Source organism: Scyliorhinus torazame, chromosome 13, assembly GCF_047496885.1.
Source record: "Scyliorhinus torazame isolate Kashiwa2021f chromosome 13, sScyTor2.1, whole genome shotgun sequence".
Lineage (NCBI taxonomy): Eukaryota > Metazoa > Chordata > Chondrichthyes > Carcharhiniformes > Scyliorhinidae > Scyliorhinus > Scyliorhinus torazame.
The window spans coordinates 205970767-205987848 of NC_092719.1; the positions used below are offsets into that span (position 1 = coordinate 205970767).

The window sequence follows — 17082 nt, forward strand, 5'->3', positions numbered from 1 at the left end:
TCTTTCTTCTTTTCCATTTTTTATCTAGAGGGGATGGCAGGGAAGCTAGTGCAATGTTCCTCCTGCAGAATGTTTGAGGTGAGGGACGCCGTCAGTGTCCCTGCTGATTTCATCTGTGGGAAGTGCACCCATCTCCAGCTCCTCAGAAACCGCGTTAGGGAACTGGAGCTGGATGAACTTCGGATCAGTCGGGAGGCAGCGGTGGTCATAGATAGAAGCTTCAGGGATGTAGTTACTCTGAAGAATAAAGATAGATGGGTGACGGTGAGGGGCCTGGGAGGAAGCAGTCAGTACAGGGATCCCCTGTGGTTGTTCCCCTTAATAACAAGTATATCGCTTTGGATACTGTTGGGGGAGGGGGGGGGGGGGGGGGGGGGAGACTTACCAGGGGTACGCCATGGGGTACAGGTCTCTGGCACAGAGTCTGTCCCTGTTGCTCAGAACGGAAGGGGGGAGAGGAGTAGAGCATTAGTCATTGGAGACCCCATAGTTAGGGGGATAGATATGAGATTCTGTGGGAACGAGAGAGATTCACGGTTGGTGTGTTGCCTCCCAGGTGCCAGGGTGCGTGATGTCTCGGATCGTGTTTTCGGGATTCTTAAGGGGGAGGGGGAGCAGCCACAAGTCGTGGTCCACATAGGTACCAACGACATAGGTAGGAAAAGGGATAGGGATGTAAGGCAGGAATTCAGGGAGCTAGGGTGGAAACTTAGATCTAGGGCAAACAGTTATTATCTCTGTGTTGTTACCCGTGCCACGTGCTAACGAGACGAGGAATAGGGAGAGAGAGGAGTAGAACACGTGGCTACAGGGATGGTGCAGGAGGGAGTTTCAGATTTCTGGATAATTGCGGCTCATTCTGGGGTCGGTGGGACCTCTACTAACGGGATGGTCTACACCTGGACCAGAGGGGTACCAATATCGTAGGGGGGAAATTTGCTATTGCTCTTCGGGAGGGTTTAAACTAGTTCAGCAGGGGCTTGGGAACCTGAATTGTAGCTCCAGTATACAGGAGGTTGAGAGTCGTGAGGTCATGAGTAAGGTTTCAAAGTTGCAGGAGTGTACCGGCAGGCAGGAAGGTGGTTTAAAGTGTGTCTCCTCCAATGCCAGGAGCATCCGGAATAAGGTGGGTGAACTTATGGGTTGGTACCTGGGACTTTGATGTTGTGGCCATTTCGGAGACATGGATAGAGCAGGGACAGGAATGGTTGTTCAGGTGCCGGGGTTTAGATATTTCAGTAAGCTCAGGGAAGGTGGTAAAAGAGGGGGAGGGGTGGCATTGTTAGTCAAGAACAGTATTACGGTGGCAGAAAGGACGTTTGATGAGGACCCGTCTACTGAGGTAGTATGGGCTGAGGTTAGAAACAGGAAAGGAGGGGTCACCCTGTTAGGGGTTTTCTATAGGCCTCCGAAAAGTTCTAGAGACGTAGAGGAAAGGATTGCAAAGATGATTCTGGGTAGGAGCGAAAGCAACAGGGTAGTTGTTATGGGGGACTTTAACTTTCCAAATATTGACTGGAAACGCTATAGTTCGAGTACTTTAGATGGGTCTGTTTTTGTCCAATGTGTGCAGGAGGGTTTCCGGACACATATATAAATAGGCCAACGAGAGGCGAGGCCATATTGGATTTGGTACTGGGTAATGAACCAGGACAGGTGTTAGATTTGGAGGTAGGTGAGCACTTTGGTGATAGTGACCACAATTCGATTACGTTTACTTTAGTGATGGAAAGGGATAGGTATATACCGCAGGGCAAGAGTTATATCTGGGGGAAAGGCAATTATGATGCGATGAGGCAAGACTTAGGATGCATCGGATGGAGAGGAAAACTGCAGGGGATGGGCACAATGGAAATGTGGAGCTTGTTCAAGGAACAGCTACTACTTGTCCTTGATAAGTATGTACCTGTCAGGCAGGCAGGAAGTGGTCGAGCAACGGAACCGTGGTTTACTAAAGCAGTCGAAACACTTGTCAAGAGGAACAAGGAGGCTTATGTAAAGATGAGACCTGAAGGTTCAATTAGGGTGCTCGAGAGTTACAAGTTAGCTAGGAAGGACCTAAAGAGAGAGCTAAGAAGAGCCAGGAGGGGACATGAGAAGTCTTTGGCAGGTAGGATCAAGGATAACTCTAAAGCTTTCTATAGATATGTCAGGAATAAAAGAATGACTAGGGTAAGAGTAGGGCCAGTCAAGGACAGTAGTGGGAAGTTGTGTGTGGAGTCCGAGGAGATAGGAGAGGTGCTAAATGAATATTTTTCGTCCGTATTCACATAGGAAAAAGACAATGTTGTCGAGGAGAATACGGAGATTCAGGCTACTAGACTAGAAGGGCTTGAGGTTCATAAGGAGGAGGTGTTAGCAATTCTGGAAAGTGTGAAAATAGATAAGTCCCCTGGGCCAGATGGGATTTATCCTAGGATTCTCTGGGAAGCTAGGGAGGAGATTACTGAGCCTTTGGCTTTGATCTTTAAGTCATCTTTGTCTACAGGAATAGCACCAGAAGACTGGAGGATAGCAAATGTTGTCCCCTTGTTCAAGAAGGGAAGTAGAGACAACCCCGGTAACTATAGACCAGTGAGCCTTACTTCTGTTGTGGGCAAGGTCTTGGAAAGGTTTATAAGAGATAGGATGTATAATCATCTGGAAAGGAATAATTTGATTAGAGATAGTCAACACGGTTTTGTGAAGGGTAGGTCATGCCTCACAAACCTTACTGAGTTCTTTCAGATGGTGACCAAACAGGTGGATGAGGGTAAAGCAGTTGATGTGGTGTACATGGATTTCAGTAAAGCGTTTGATAAGGTTCCCCACTGTAGTCTACTGCAGAAAATACGGAGGCATGGGATTCAGGGTGATTTAGCAGTTTGGATCAGAAATTGGCTAGCTGGAAGAAGACAAAGGGTGGTGGTTGATGGGAAATGTTCAGACTGGAGTCCAGTTACTAGTGGTGTACCACAAGGATCTATTTTGGGGCAACTGCTGTTTGTCATTTCTATAAATGACCTGGAGGAGGGCGTAGAAGGATGGGTGAGTAAATTTGCAGATGACACTAAAGTCGGTGGAGTTGTGGACAGGGCGGAAGGATGTTACAAGTTACAGAGGGACATAGATAAGCTGCAGCGCTGGGCTGAGAGGTGGCAAATGGAGTTTAATGCAGAAAAGTGTGAGGCGATTCATTTTGGAAGGAATAACAGGAAGACAGCGTACTGGGCTAATGGTAAGATTCTTGGCAATGTGGATGAGCAGAGAGGTCTCAGTGTCCATGTACATAGATCCCTGAAAGTTGCCACCCAGGTTGAGAGGGTTGTTAAGAAGGCGTACGGTGTGTTAGCTTTTATTGGTAGAGGGATTGGGTTTCGGAGCCATGAGGTCATGTTGCAGCTGTACAAAACTCTGGTGCGGCCGCATTTGGAATATTGCGTGCAATTCTGGCCGCCGCATTATAGGAAGAATGTGGAACCATTGGAAAGGATGCATAGGAGATTTACCAGAATGTTGCCTGGTATGGAGGGAAGATCTTATGAGGAAAGGCTGAGGGACTTGAGGCTGTTTTCGTTAGAGAGAAGGTTAAGAGGTGACTTAATTGAGGCATACAAGATGATCAGAGGATTGGATAGGGTGGACAGTGAGAGCCTTTTCCCTCGGATGGTGATGTCTAGCACGAGGGGACATAGCTTTAAATTGAGGGGAGATAGATATAGGACAGATGTCAGAGGTAGGTTCTTTACTCAGAGAGTAGTAAGGGCGTGGAATGCACTGCCTGCAACAGTAGTCGACTCGCCAACACTAAGAGCATTCAAATGGTCATTGGATAGACATATGGACGATAAGGGAATAGTGGAGATGGGCTTTAGAGTGGTTTCACAGGTCGGCGCAACATCGAGGGCCGAAGGGCCTGTACTGCGCTGTAATGTTCTATGTTCTAGATGGGCCATTATCAAATCTCAGTACAAGTAAAGTATCACATCCTCCCTTATGATTTACAGTCCCATTGAGATAACGGCCAACATTTCATTCAGCTTTCTGATTACTTTTTCTATGCATATACTAGCTTTTAATAATTTTTGTATCTGGCCATCTGAATCTATTCCTCCTCCACAGTTCCTAGTCTCTTAGTATTAAAAAACTATTCCGACTGATCTTGCTAAATCGAAAGTAAACAATGTCATGCTTCCCTACTTCGATCTCCCTTCTTCCACAATTTTTGCCCACTCATTTAATCTGCTGGGTCCTTTTTAATTTGCTGCTCCCACCTACACAACTGACTCTGTCCCAAACTTAGTGCCCATCTGTAAACTTGAATGTACAACTCTGTTCCTTCCAACTTAATTGTTTATGCTACAGGCAGAACTACCATGTGAGCATACATTACTTAATGGGCTAGATATGGCTTCCCTGTGCTGCAAACTTTGATTTATTAGATTTTAAAAGTCAGGCAGCACATACAATGCATGATATATTCAGATATTAAATCCAGTTGCTCTTCTCCAGCTTTTACAGGCAAGAAATATCCGACTGGATTACAAGAATTCAACAGATTTTTGTTTTTTCCCTGAAATGACTGCCCAGAAATCACGCATTAATTGAAACATGCAACGGTGACTTGTGTTCAATTAAATAAATTCCTCCACAAAATGAATCCACATTTAATCAAAAGATTAATCTAACTTCTGTGAAATTTTCAACAACTAGAAAAATCTAACATGAGCATATAAAACGAGGTTAGACAATGTTTGAGTAAATCAAAGCTTTTCAATACCTGTAAAGAGCCCAGAATTATCAATTGGGCCTGGAAACATTCCTCGTTCTCCCACGTTGTACGTGTCCCAGCTGTCAAACCCTACATATTTCTTCCATTGTTTAAACCACCTACTGTCTATTAGGAACCTAGAAATCAGAACATTCAACAAGTTATTTTGAGGGTATTAAATCTCTATTTTCTTCTTATTCATTTGACTAACCACATACCTCCAGCAATCTTCAGGGCTGACAGGTGGCCTATTCCCAAACCTCTGTCAATGTGCTTCCAGCTGTGCCAGAAAGTACAGCTCTGATATCATCCATCTCCACAGTGAGCCACCAAGAGAACAAGGTTTTTAAAAATCTGTTCTTGGGATGTGAGCGCCTCTAGCAAACCCAGCATTTACTGCTCATCCCCAATTGCCTTTGAAACCCAGTGGCTTACCAAGACCATTTCAGAGGGTGAATACCGGGCCATTTCAGCGGGTGGTGACCAGGCTATTTCAGAGGGTGGTGACCAGGCCATTTCAGAGGGTGGTGACCAGGCCATTTCAGAGGATAGTTACCAGGCCATTTCAGAGGGTAGTTACCAGGCCATTTCAGAGGGTAGTTACCAGGCCATTTCAGAGGGTAGTTACCAGGCCATTTCAGAGGGTAGTTACCAGGCCATTTCAGAGGATAGTTACCAGGCCATTTCAGAGGGTAGTTACCAGGCCATTTCAGAGGGTAGTTACCAGGCCATTTCAGAGGGTAGTTAAGAGTCAACTACATCTGCTGTGGGCCTCGAGGTACATGTAGACCAGACTGGAGAAGGACAGAAGACTTCCTCCCTCAAGGACCTCAGATGGGTTTTTAGGACAATCCTGTAGTTTCATGATTATCAATGAGACTAGTTTTTTTTTTTTTAATTCCAGATTTTGTATTAATGGAATTAATGTTATGGTGGGGTTTGAACTAATGTCTCTGCAGCATTAGTGTAGGCCTCCAGAATTATAATCCAGTAACATTACCAGTAAGTTAGGAAGATACAAGGTATAACTTACTCTTTCTTTGCCAAATGAGGATGGTATGTGACTTGGAGGGGGGGACTTGGTAGATGGTCATGTTCCTACGTGTTTGCTGCTTTTGCCCTTCAGGTGATGCAGATCACAGGTGTGGAAGAGCCTTGGTGAGGTGCCGTATGGTACACACTGCTGTCACTGTGCATTTGTGGTGGAAGGGGTGAACATTTAAGGTGGTGGAAGGGGTGAACATTTAAGGTGGTGGATGGGTGCCAACCAGGTAGACTGATTTGTCCGGACGATGCTACAGGTTTTGTGCTGTTGGAGCTGCACTCACCCAGGCAAATTAAGGGTATTCCATTACACTCATGACTTGTACCTTGTAGATGGTGGACAAGCTTTGAAGCAGTGGTGTGCAACCTGTGGCCCAGGGGCCCCATGTGGGTTTTGAGTGTGCCCCACAAAGCATTTTGTTGACCGTTGACCATGTGCAGGGTTGCCGCATTCCACTGATTTCTGACATGTAGTTTTTTTCCCCTACCAATATAACTGAAGTGATCCACACGTAAAGCAAGGGATAGAAAAGTGAGGTACATGGTGGTTGCACACAACATTGACTGTGAGAGCCGTGCACTCCCTTTGAGTCCAAAGCGTAAATATTTATTTTGATTTTATCATTTCTGGTTGATGACAGTTCTATTAATATGCAAATGATTAAGCATTTTCAAAAGTTATGAAATATTTGCCGTGTATTCAATGTATTTAATCTTATTCATGGGGTCAATTGGTGAACAAGCCTGATTTCAATCTTGCAGACCAGTAAGATGTAGGAGGGCAATTCACACCACCCACTCACTTGCCTAAATTGCCTGATCACTGCTTTCGAGAGTCAGGAGGTGGGTTACTTGCTGCAGAATTCCCAGCCTCTGCTCTGCTTTTGTGACCAAAGTATTTATATGACGGGTTCAGTTCAGTTTCTGGTCAGTGGTCACCTTCAGGATAATCTCACCTCCAAGTAAAAAGGCCATGAGTAGAAACTCCACTCCAGGATATCAGTACATCGTTGGAAAAGAGAAGACTCAGGGATGATCTGATAGAGGTCATTCGGTTTATAAAGGAGTTTGAAAGAGGTGTAGAGTTGCTCCCACTTGTGGAGTTCAAAATTAAAATTCATAAATATAACAGTCACCAATAAATCCAATAAGGGATTCAGAAGCTTATGTATGCAAAGAATGGTTTGAATGTGGAACTCTACCAAAGGGAGCAGTTGAGATGAATTATGTAAATCCAGTTAAAGGAAGTTGGACAATTACGAGGAAGTAAAAATTCAAAAAATATGTTGACGGGGTTGGATGAAGGCAGGGGTGTGAAGAGAGAGGAGCATTAACAGTGGCTGTTTCTATGATGTAAACTCCATGTAATTCATTGTTCGCGTAACATTGTTGCATGCAAAATTGACGGCTGCATTAGTTTTACAGTAGTAATTCATAAAAGTAATTAATCGGTCATGAAGCATTTTGGAACACTCCAAGGAAATGAAAGACAGCTTATAAATATTTTAGCTTATCTAAACAAAGTATCTCATCTGTGAGCTTTTTGTAATTACAGCTCACTGTTACAGGTTGAAGACCAGATCATTTTGCTAGCATTCCCCAGGATTGATTTTTCTAAGCTTCCAAAGCATCATTTTCCCTTTGAGCTTGCAGCTATAAACCCAGACATCAGACTCTGATCAATTTTTGTCTGCCAGCATTGCGGACTCCAAGGTCACTATCAATAACATTCATTTATTACATTAACAAATCTTATCTTTACTTTTCATAAGCCTCCACAAGCCAAACTTAAAAATCTCTCAAATAGCAAACTGTGTAATTAACTTAACAATTCTTCACTACTTTAATGCTTGGGTTCTTTTTCCTAAAAAATGAAGTGCTTATGCAGAATTTTACAACTTGCAGAGATAAAACTTCCCCAAAAAGGACAAAACATGAATGCACAGGTTCAAACTGAGGCTGAAATAGCTCAATCGGGAGACCAAGATTTATTGGTCCAGAATTTCAGCCATTATTTCATTATATTCTGCCTGGCCTGTTAGTGTATTTGAAGCATTTTCTGTGGATAACGCATGCACCAGCAGTATTTATTTACATCTCCCTGCACTGATCACTTATACCAATTGCAAATTAGGTCTTTTCAAATGCTTCTGCAGCCTTTCTTGTTGTGAATTAGGTAAATGTTTTAGATTTACAAGGATGATAGAAATGCATGAATATGTCAGGTAAGGATAAACAGGTTGGGTCTCTTTTCTCCTGGAAAAAAAAACCTGAAGGGTGACCGGGTATTAGAGGTTTTGAGAGCTATGGTAGAATGGATACAGAGAGAATGTTTCCACTTGTGGCAAAAAGCATATGATAGAGGCCATCAATACAAAATAAATAATTCAAAGTAACTTTTAAGGGGAAGCTAGAAAAAGCATATGATGGGGAAATTAATAATAATAATCTTTATTATTGTCAACCGTAGGCTTACATTGACACTGCAATGAAGTTGGGCAGCACGGTAGCACTGTGGCTTCACAGCGTCAGGGTCCCAGGTTCGACTCCCGGCTCGGGCCATTGTCTGTGTCGAGTCTGCACGTTCTCCCCGTGTCTGCGTGGGTTTCCTCCGGGTGCTCGGGAATCCTCCCACAAGTCCTGCAAGATGTGCTATTAGGTAATTGGGGTATTCTGAATTCTCCCTCTGTGTACCCGAACAGGTGCCGGAATGTGGCAACTGGGGGCTTTTCACAGTAACTTCATTGCAGTGTTGATGTAAGCCTACTTGTGACAATAAAGATTTTTATTATATTATAAAATCCCCTAGTCGACACACTCCGATGCCCGTTCAGGTTCACTGAGGGAGAATTCAGAACGTCCAATTCACCTAACAAGCATGTCTTTCGGGTCCCACGCAGACACAGGGAGTACGTGCAGAGTCCGCACAGACAGTGGCCCAAGCGGGAATCGAACCTGGGACCCCGGCAGTGTGAAGCAACAGTGCTAACCACCTTGCTACAAATAGGGGATTCTGAAGCGGAAAGATGGGCGGAGGCGTGAGTGGAGCAGAAACAGTGAATGGCCTATTTCAGTGCCGTATATACTATGCAAAGTGTATGTACACAACCTAATGCTACTAAAGGAGCTAAATGCTAGATCAGTACATTTAACTTTTCATTAAAAATATTTAACTGAAAGATGTGAGCACCAAAAGCAAAGGATCAGTTGGGGGTGGGGTGGGGGTTGGAGGAGAAGAGAGCGCGAGAGACAGGCACCCAGGGGATGGGAGAAAGATTATTCTATCTATTTTAAAAAGTACTGTGCAACAATTAGCAGGTACTCATAATGAAGCTCTTCTAAAGTGTATTCAGCACCAGTGCTTCCAAATTTCCTGATGCAAATAAACTACACCAAATAAACCAGCAGGGGCAGCACGGTGGTGCAGTGGTTAGCACCTGCTGCCTCATGCCGCTGATGACCCGGCTTCGATCCCAGCTCTGGGTCACTGTCCCTGTGGAGTCTGCACATTCTCCCCGTGTCTGCGTGGGTCTCACCCCCACAACCCAAAGATGTCCAGGGTAGGTGAATTGGCCACGCTAAATTGCCCCTTAATTGGAAAATAAAGAACTTGGTACTCTAAAGTTTACAAAAAAAAAAGAGGGGAAAAATTAAAATAAACCAACATTCCGGATGCTCATGAACACTCATATGAAACCCGATAAATGCAGAAATGTTCACTTAGAAATTGTACACTTTCAATAAGAATTTCTCTTTTTCTGTTCCCCAAAGTATTTGACCCAGTCTACTGGCACAGAAATAAGGTGGTCTTTCACAACAACTTTCTTATGCTTGTCTGGAATCAAACTGCTGGCTCTTTAACTTTCCTTAAAAAAACCCATGAAGGAATACCAATTCTGTGTTTCTTCTTTCACTTCATATATTTGTAAAATGAAACTGAAACATAAAAGCATGATGTGACACAATGTTCTACTGTCTCTGACTCAAGACAGCCTTCTGGGAGGAGCAGAATTTAACTTTTGTCTGCAGAAATTAATTAGAAGAGTTTGGTTGAAGTTCTGGTGCCTGTGGACCATGCAACTAGTCAACAATTATAGCGCAACTCTGTTCAGTCTCACATTCATATCTTTAGTCCAATGATTTGCATACATCGTGTCAAACTGTGTGGAGATAGTGCTAATATTTCCGTTGGGAAATTTCAAAATGTGCTGCAAGCTGTAGGAGTGAAGACAAAATGTTTCTGGTGTCAATAAATAATAATAATATGTAATTGAATTTAGTATAATTGAATTTAGTAATAACATTGTACTACAAAAGTGAAGAAGATTAATGTACTGGGCATATCAAGAAAGACCTTGAGGGGTTAGTGTGTGCAGGTACAAACTTGAACTGAACATGGTCACAGACGACGGAAAGTGTTTAACTTGCGGAAAAAGGCACTACAGAAACTGTTACACAAAAAGAGAATCATCGGAGCAGATACGATGCACATGGAGATGGAGTGAAACAGTTGAATGTATTTGCAACAAGCAGTTATGGTTGTATGTGTGATTGTAACAAATACAAGAGAGGAAGTAAGCAAGATACAATTTTGAGGTGATGTGAATTTCGGTACACTTGTTCTTCTTGATGGAAGATATCATTGGAAAGTGCTACTGATTATGTCTTCGTGGCTTAAGCAGTGCATCCAGTAAATCGATCAGTCTTTCTCCCATCCCCTGGGCGCTCTCCACCTCCCTCACCACCCCCCATCCTTCGCTCTTGCAATTTTAACTTCAACAAATTCCTTCAGGCACCCAAGTATTCGAAGATGCAAGAGTCAACAAAACACATGGATAAAATTAAACAGGATTTCTAGAACTTTTAAATCCACTGAAAGAAACAGCAAAAACAAGGGGTCTAAGATGAGGCTGCTAAATGGCTTAAATGTTTTGCCATCAATGTGGGAGCTGAGGGAAGCAGATATACAGGAGTCCAGAGATGCAGACATATAACATAGCAAAGTTCCATAACAGCAATAAAGGATCAGATAATCTGATTTAATTATGCTGAATTAAGCATGAATGTTGTCCAGAACAGGAGAGCTCACCACTTTCTGCAATAGTGCCATGGGCTTTTTTATATCCACCAGAGTGTAGACAATTTATTGCCTCATTCAAAAGATGGTATCTCTGACAATGCAGCACTATCACAGTACCTCACTCAAGTATCAATGTAAATTCAGTGCTCACATCTGTGACATGCGGCTTGAATCCACAACTTTCTGACTCAGAAGCCAGCAGAGGCATGGTTGGTTGGCATACACAGGTCAACCGCACAAATTACTTTCGTAAAATTCTCCCTTACAGGTGCAAATTCAAAATATTTTATTATCTTTCCTCTGTGCAAAAATAACTTAAACAGCACTGGGAAGTTCACTCATTGCAAAGGTTTGATGTTAAGTTTCTCTTGATAATTTCAGCCCCTTTTCCCAGGGTAGAGGGATCAATTACTAGGGGGCATAGGTTTAAGGTGCGAGGGGCAAGGTTTAGAGGAGATGTACGAGGCAAGTTTTTTTTTTTTTTACACAGAGGGTAGTGGGTGCCTGGAACTCGCTGCCGGAGGAGGTGGTGAAGCAGGGACGACAGTGACATTTAAGGGGCATCTTGACAAATACATGAATAGGATGGGAATAGAGGATACGGAACCCAGACGTGTAGAAGATTTTAGTTTAGACGGGCAGCATGGTCAGCGCAGGCTTGGAGGGCTGAAGAGCCTGTTCTTGTGCTGTACTTTTGTTTGTTCCTGAAGCATTGCATATCTACAGCACAAAGGTTGCCTCTAATTTGGCATGAACTGGCACCTAGTTCCAATGTGAGTAGTGCTCTTCCAATCTCGATTCAAGGTGTATTTTGGGGGGACAATGGTTTGTATCTGCATCAAACTGTGGGAGTTGTTGCATTGACAGCGAATGACAGAACTGAAAAAACACTCCACTCCCAAGTGTACATCTCCTTCCCTCGATGAATACAGTGACAATTATCAAGCGTACAAGGGCAGCCCAGTGAAATTTCTTCAGTTTTCCCTTCCCTATGATAAATTACCTATTCTCTCTTTGTACCTTCTGCAACAGTAACAAAACCTTGCCAATCAAGAACTAGTCCAGAATATATAGAAATTCACTTTCAAACTACTTTAAAGCAAGCACGTTGATAAACTGAGCGAATATAATCTCACAATAAAACTGACTGAGCAAGAGACATGTGTTTAAACTAAAATTTCTGAAAGGCATCTGGGACTTAAAAACTGGGGCTGAAGACTTCCTTCTCCCCTAGTCTGAACAGAATAAAGTTATTTTGAAGTGCCCTAAAGTTTCCTTAAGTCTGGCTGCCGTAGAGCCACATTCTTAAATTATTGACCGCTGAAAGGAGAATAGTTTGTGAATAAACAACTAAAAATGATTCGTCACATCTCCAGAGGAAGGGGTTTCTCTTAAATAACAAAGATTCAAGGTGCTAAGAAAGTCTAAAAACAATAAGGGAACTTTAAAATGGGGCGAGAGAGAAACGGGATGTTTGGGGAGCCACCCAATTGTCGGGGCTGGACAGCTGTTTTGTGTGGAAATAAACTTCACGACTAAAGTGCTGGGTTATTTACTGCAAAATGTTATTCCAAGTGTGCCTGTTGCGGGTGGACCAGCCAAGTCTCAACACAAACACATCGGATCAGGGACCTGGATATCCCACTTTCGTGTTCCAGGCAGGATCGCTTGTAAAGGGGTCTCCTCCGGGACTTAGTGTGCTTTCCGAGTAGAAGCTGGCCCCGGGGAGTTGGTGCCGAGGGTTCGGAGCTTCCCGGGACACTGCACTACCGGAATCCCGAGGCCTAGGCCAATGACATAGCAAAGCGGCCGTTTGCCCGCCGGCTCTGCCCCCGCCCTCCTCCCCCGGGAGGAGGGGGGGGGGGGGGATTTGACCCTCACTCCCCGGCTCACCCTGGCCCCATTTCACTCACCCCGGCCAGTGGGAGAGGGGGGCCCCGGCTGGGCTGAGGCGGGGTTCTCACCCTGGGCCTTCATTCACCCTGAGCCACTGACTTGCCAACGACCACCCACCCCCACCTCCCTTCCTTCCCTTACCACGAATCTCCTTTCTTCAGCGCCGTCTTCAGTAAGTTCCCGATCTCGTTCTTCTGGCTCTCCAGGTCGGGGGCGCCGCCTTCCGCCATTTCTCTCACCGACAGAGGGGAGCGACAGGGAGCGCGAGTAAACCGAGCAACTCCCGCACCGCGCGCATGCGCGCCGCCGCCGGCAGCAGCGCGCACCTGCGCGCACTCCCTTCCCGCCAGGCCCCGCCCCCTCGCGGCCGGCCGACCGACCTTCCCTCCCCACTGCGCAGCCGCCGCCCTAGCCTCGCACGCGACGCTGGCCAACGTGGGTCTCCGCCTCTACGTCATTGCGCACCGACGCGCCACGGATGGGGAGGGGGCAACAACAACCAAAAACGCCCGTCGTCCCGCAACGGTCGGCTTCCTGTGACGTGTCGCTGGTCGCCCAAAGCCTCTGAGGCTTTCCTCAGAAAAACATTAAAAAAAGAAATGTTTTAAAAAAACAATAATTTATTTATTTTGTAAATTTCCTGAGCTCGAATTAGCCTTTTCGGAATTAAGGAAGCAAAGATTAGGAAGGTCCAGCCAGAATGTCCACCCACCCTCCACACCTTCTAGATGCTTCCCTCCCGCCGTCTTGGATCCCTGGCATCGGCCCTAAGCTGGACCTGAATTTGTTTTAAACCCATTTACAGGACATGGGCGTCATTGCCCAGCCCAGGGGAGGGTGGCGGGGAGCTGACTTCTTGCACCCAGGATTTTTGACCCAGCAACAGTGAAGGAACTGCGATATTTCCAAGTCAGGATGGTGAGTGCTTTGGAGGCGAACATCCAAACCTTGTTGTTCCCCTACATCTGCTGCCCATATCCTTTTAGATGGTTGTAATCGTGGATTTGGAAGGTGCTGCCTAAGGAGCCTTGTTGAGTTGCTGCAGTGCATCTTGTAGATCGTAGAATATGGTACACGCTGCTTCCACTGTGCATGGTTGTGGAGGGAGTGAATGTTACTTTATGTGGTGCCAATTAAGCATGCTTTGTCCTGAATGGTGTTGAACTTCGAGTGTTGTTGCACTCATCCAGGCAAGTGGACAGTATGCCATCACACTCTTGACTTGTGCCTTATAGATGGTAGACAGGCTTCGAGGAATCAGAAGGTGAGTTAATGGCTCCCGGACAGAGAGTGACATTTTTTATTTGTTCATAGGATGCGGGCATCTCTGGCAAGGCCAGCAGCTATCGTCCATCCTTCATGTTGAATTGCTGCAGTCCATGTGGTGTAGGTACACCCACAGTGCTGTTAGGAAGGGTGTTTTAGGATTTTGACCCATGACAGTGAAGGACCAGTGACATATTTCTAAGTCAAATGGTATGTTACATGCAGGGTAACGTGGTGCCCTTGTCCTTCTAGGCAGTAAAGGTTTGGAAAGTATTGCTGAAAGAGGTTAGATGAGTTGCTGCGTGCATCTTGTGGACCATAAGACGTAGGAACAGAAGTAGACCATTCGGCCCACCAATATGCTCCACCATTCAATGAGTCATTGGCAGCACGATAGCACAGTGATTAGCATTGTCGCTTCACAGTGCCTGGGTCCCAGGTTCAGTTCCCAGCTTGGGTCAGTGTCTGTGCCGAGTCTGCATGTTCTCCCAGTGTCTGTGGGTTTCCGCCGGCTGCTTCGGCTTTCTCCCACAAGTCCCAAAAGACATGCTGTTAGGTGAATTGGCCATTCTGAATTCTCCCTCTGTGTACCCGAACAGGTGCCAGAATGTGGCGACTAGGGGCTTTTCACAGTAATAATAATCACTTATTGTCATAAGTAAGCTTCAATGAAGTTACTGTGAAAAGCACAGTATATGTCACTGGTCCTTCACTGTCATGGGTCAAAATCCTAAAACACCCTTCCTAACAGCACTGTGGGTGTACCTACACCACATGGACTGCAGCAATTCAAAATGAAGGATGGACGATCTGTGGGTTCTTCATTTCTACCTCAACAAGGACAGTTAATGATGTAAAACTTCACACATGGGCATGGTGTCAAACAGGAAATAATGGGCCACTAACTTTGGACTACTACAGTTAAAAATAAAGGTTTTTAAGAAACCTTTGTATTTATGTCAGGCAAATGGAGGAGAGCCGAAAGGAACAAAGGTAATATTTGGAAGTGAAACCTCAGATAGTGGTTATTTTGTTTTCCTGGCATCAAGCAAACCTTGATCATTAGAAGTTTCCAAGGACCTCCTGTCCAATAGTGACTGATGAGCACAATGAGTGAGTCACACGATTTCTCAATCGATTGCATCCAAATATGGTTCTGTTGGAGCCAGTCAGTTGCTACTGTGTAGCTTTGAGGTTTTGTGTGCTCTATGTAGTCAACACAACTTCACATTCTAACCAGGTCTTTGCAGTACAGATATTACATGACTCACTATTGTCTGTCAACAGATCTTTTTATCAATTTAGTGTTAGGTGCACTTATGCATTTTCTCTCCCTTCCTTCTTGCCTGTAGTCAATCACTGACTTTCGTATGTGAAACAGGGCAGGACCATGGGCAGGGTGAGAAGTTCACAGAATTTGGCAAAAGAATAAAGCCAGTACTGATCCTCAGGAAGTGAGTCTTTGGAATTAATTATGGAAACCAAGGAAATGGCAGCAATGTTCAGCAGGTATTTTTTGTCTGTCTTCACACTAGAAGACTTAATCAAGGGGAGAAAGGAAGGATGAACTTAAATCAATCACCATCGCCAGGGAAAGATGCTGGGTAACCTTTTTGACCTAAAGGCTGACAAGTCTCCAGGACCAGATAGCTTGCATCCTAAGGTGTTAAAAGAGATGGCTGCAGAAATAGTAGAAATGCCTTGGTATATGGAAGGGCCACAGTGGGTTGGAAAATAGCAAATGTAAAACCTTTGTTCAAGAAAGCACGGAGACAAAGCAGGAAACTATAATGCAGGTAGTCGAACATCTATCAAAGGGATAAAAACAAAATAATGTGGATATCGGAAAAAAAAATGCTGGAAACACTCAGCAGGCCTGGCAGCATCTGTGAAGGGAGAAACAAGAGTTAATGTTTCAAGTCCAAAAGGACTCTTGTTTGGATCCATCCCCCCTCATCCGTCTCGATCTGGCTTTGACACAGTTAACCACTGCCATACTCTCCAACAGCCAGCTGGATAAGACTGCCTTCATCTGATTCCATTATTTTCCATCCAGTCTTAGCCAGAGAATTAGCTGCAATGGCCTCTCTTCCCTCCCCTGCATCATTATCACTGCAGTCTCCCAACAGTCTATTCTTGGCTCCCTCCTATTTCTCATCTGCACGATGCCCCTCAAATGATCTCATCTGGAAACACATCCGGTGTCACATGAATGATGTCAATACTCACTATAACCCTCCTGTTTCCTGATTTGTCCTGCTACTTGTATCCAGTCCTGATGAGCAAAAATGTCTTTCAACCACATATTGGAAAGATCAAAGCAATTGTCTGCAAGGCTGAACCAGACTTTGGCAACCCCTATTGAACACCCAGATGAACTTCTGACCACCTGCTCGATTACCAATACAGCCTCTGTAAGATTGATTCTTTCTGCGCCTGCCTCCGCTCAAGTGCTGCTGAAACACTCCTGCATGATTTTAGTACCACTGAACTTGACAGTTTCAATATTCTCCTGGCTAGACTTCAATTTTCATCCTCATAACGTTGAACTCATCTAAAATTATGCTACCCATATCAGAATTTGTATCAAGTCCTATTCACATGTCACCCCTGTGGCCACTGAACTTCATTGGTGCTGTCTGGAAACTCAATTTTAGAATTCGCATTGTTGTTTTTAATTTTCTCTACCACCTCACTCCTGATCACTAAGCTCTTCCATGCTTCCAATCCTCTGAATTGAGCTTCGAATCACCTATTTAAGCCATCACTAAGATCGCCTATTTTCACTTCCATAACATCATTTAACTCCACCTCTGTTTGAGCTCTTCTGCTGCTGAAACCTTCATCCAAGCTTTTTCACCACTAGACTTGACTATTCTAACACACTCCTGTCTGGCCTCCTACAACACCCCATCTATGAACTTGATGTCATTTCAAAACTATACTGCCCATGTTACCCAAGTTACACCAGATCCTGTGCTTGCAAGCTCCTATTTAGGCAATGGCTCAATTTTAAAATGATCATCCTCATTTTCTAATCTCCCCA

The 17082-nt window shown here is 44.6% G+C and overlaps 1 protein-coding gene across 2 annotated transcripts in view; it reads right to left on the bottom strand.

Moving 5' to 3' along the window:
- usp4 (ubiquitin specific peptidase 4 (proto-oncogene)) overlaps positions 1-13085 on the bottom strand; it is a 135772-nt gene extending 122687 nt beyond the window's left edge. For both annotated transcript variants that reach the window (XM_072472959.1, XM_072472958.1), the window contains exons 1-2: positions 12912-13085; positions 4760-4887 (exon numbers count right to left, since the gene is read on the bottom strand). In XM_072472959.1, coding sequence (XP_072329060.1) covers positions 4760-4887; positions 12912-13000 — 217 coding nt within the window. In that variant the 5' untranslated portion in view covers positions 13001-13085. The remainder of the gene's footprint in view (positions 1-4759; positions 4888-12911) is intronic.
- Positions 13086-17082: the final 3997 nt, after the last annotated feature.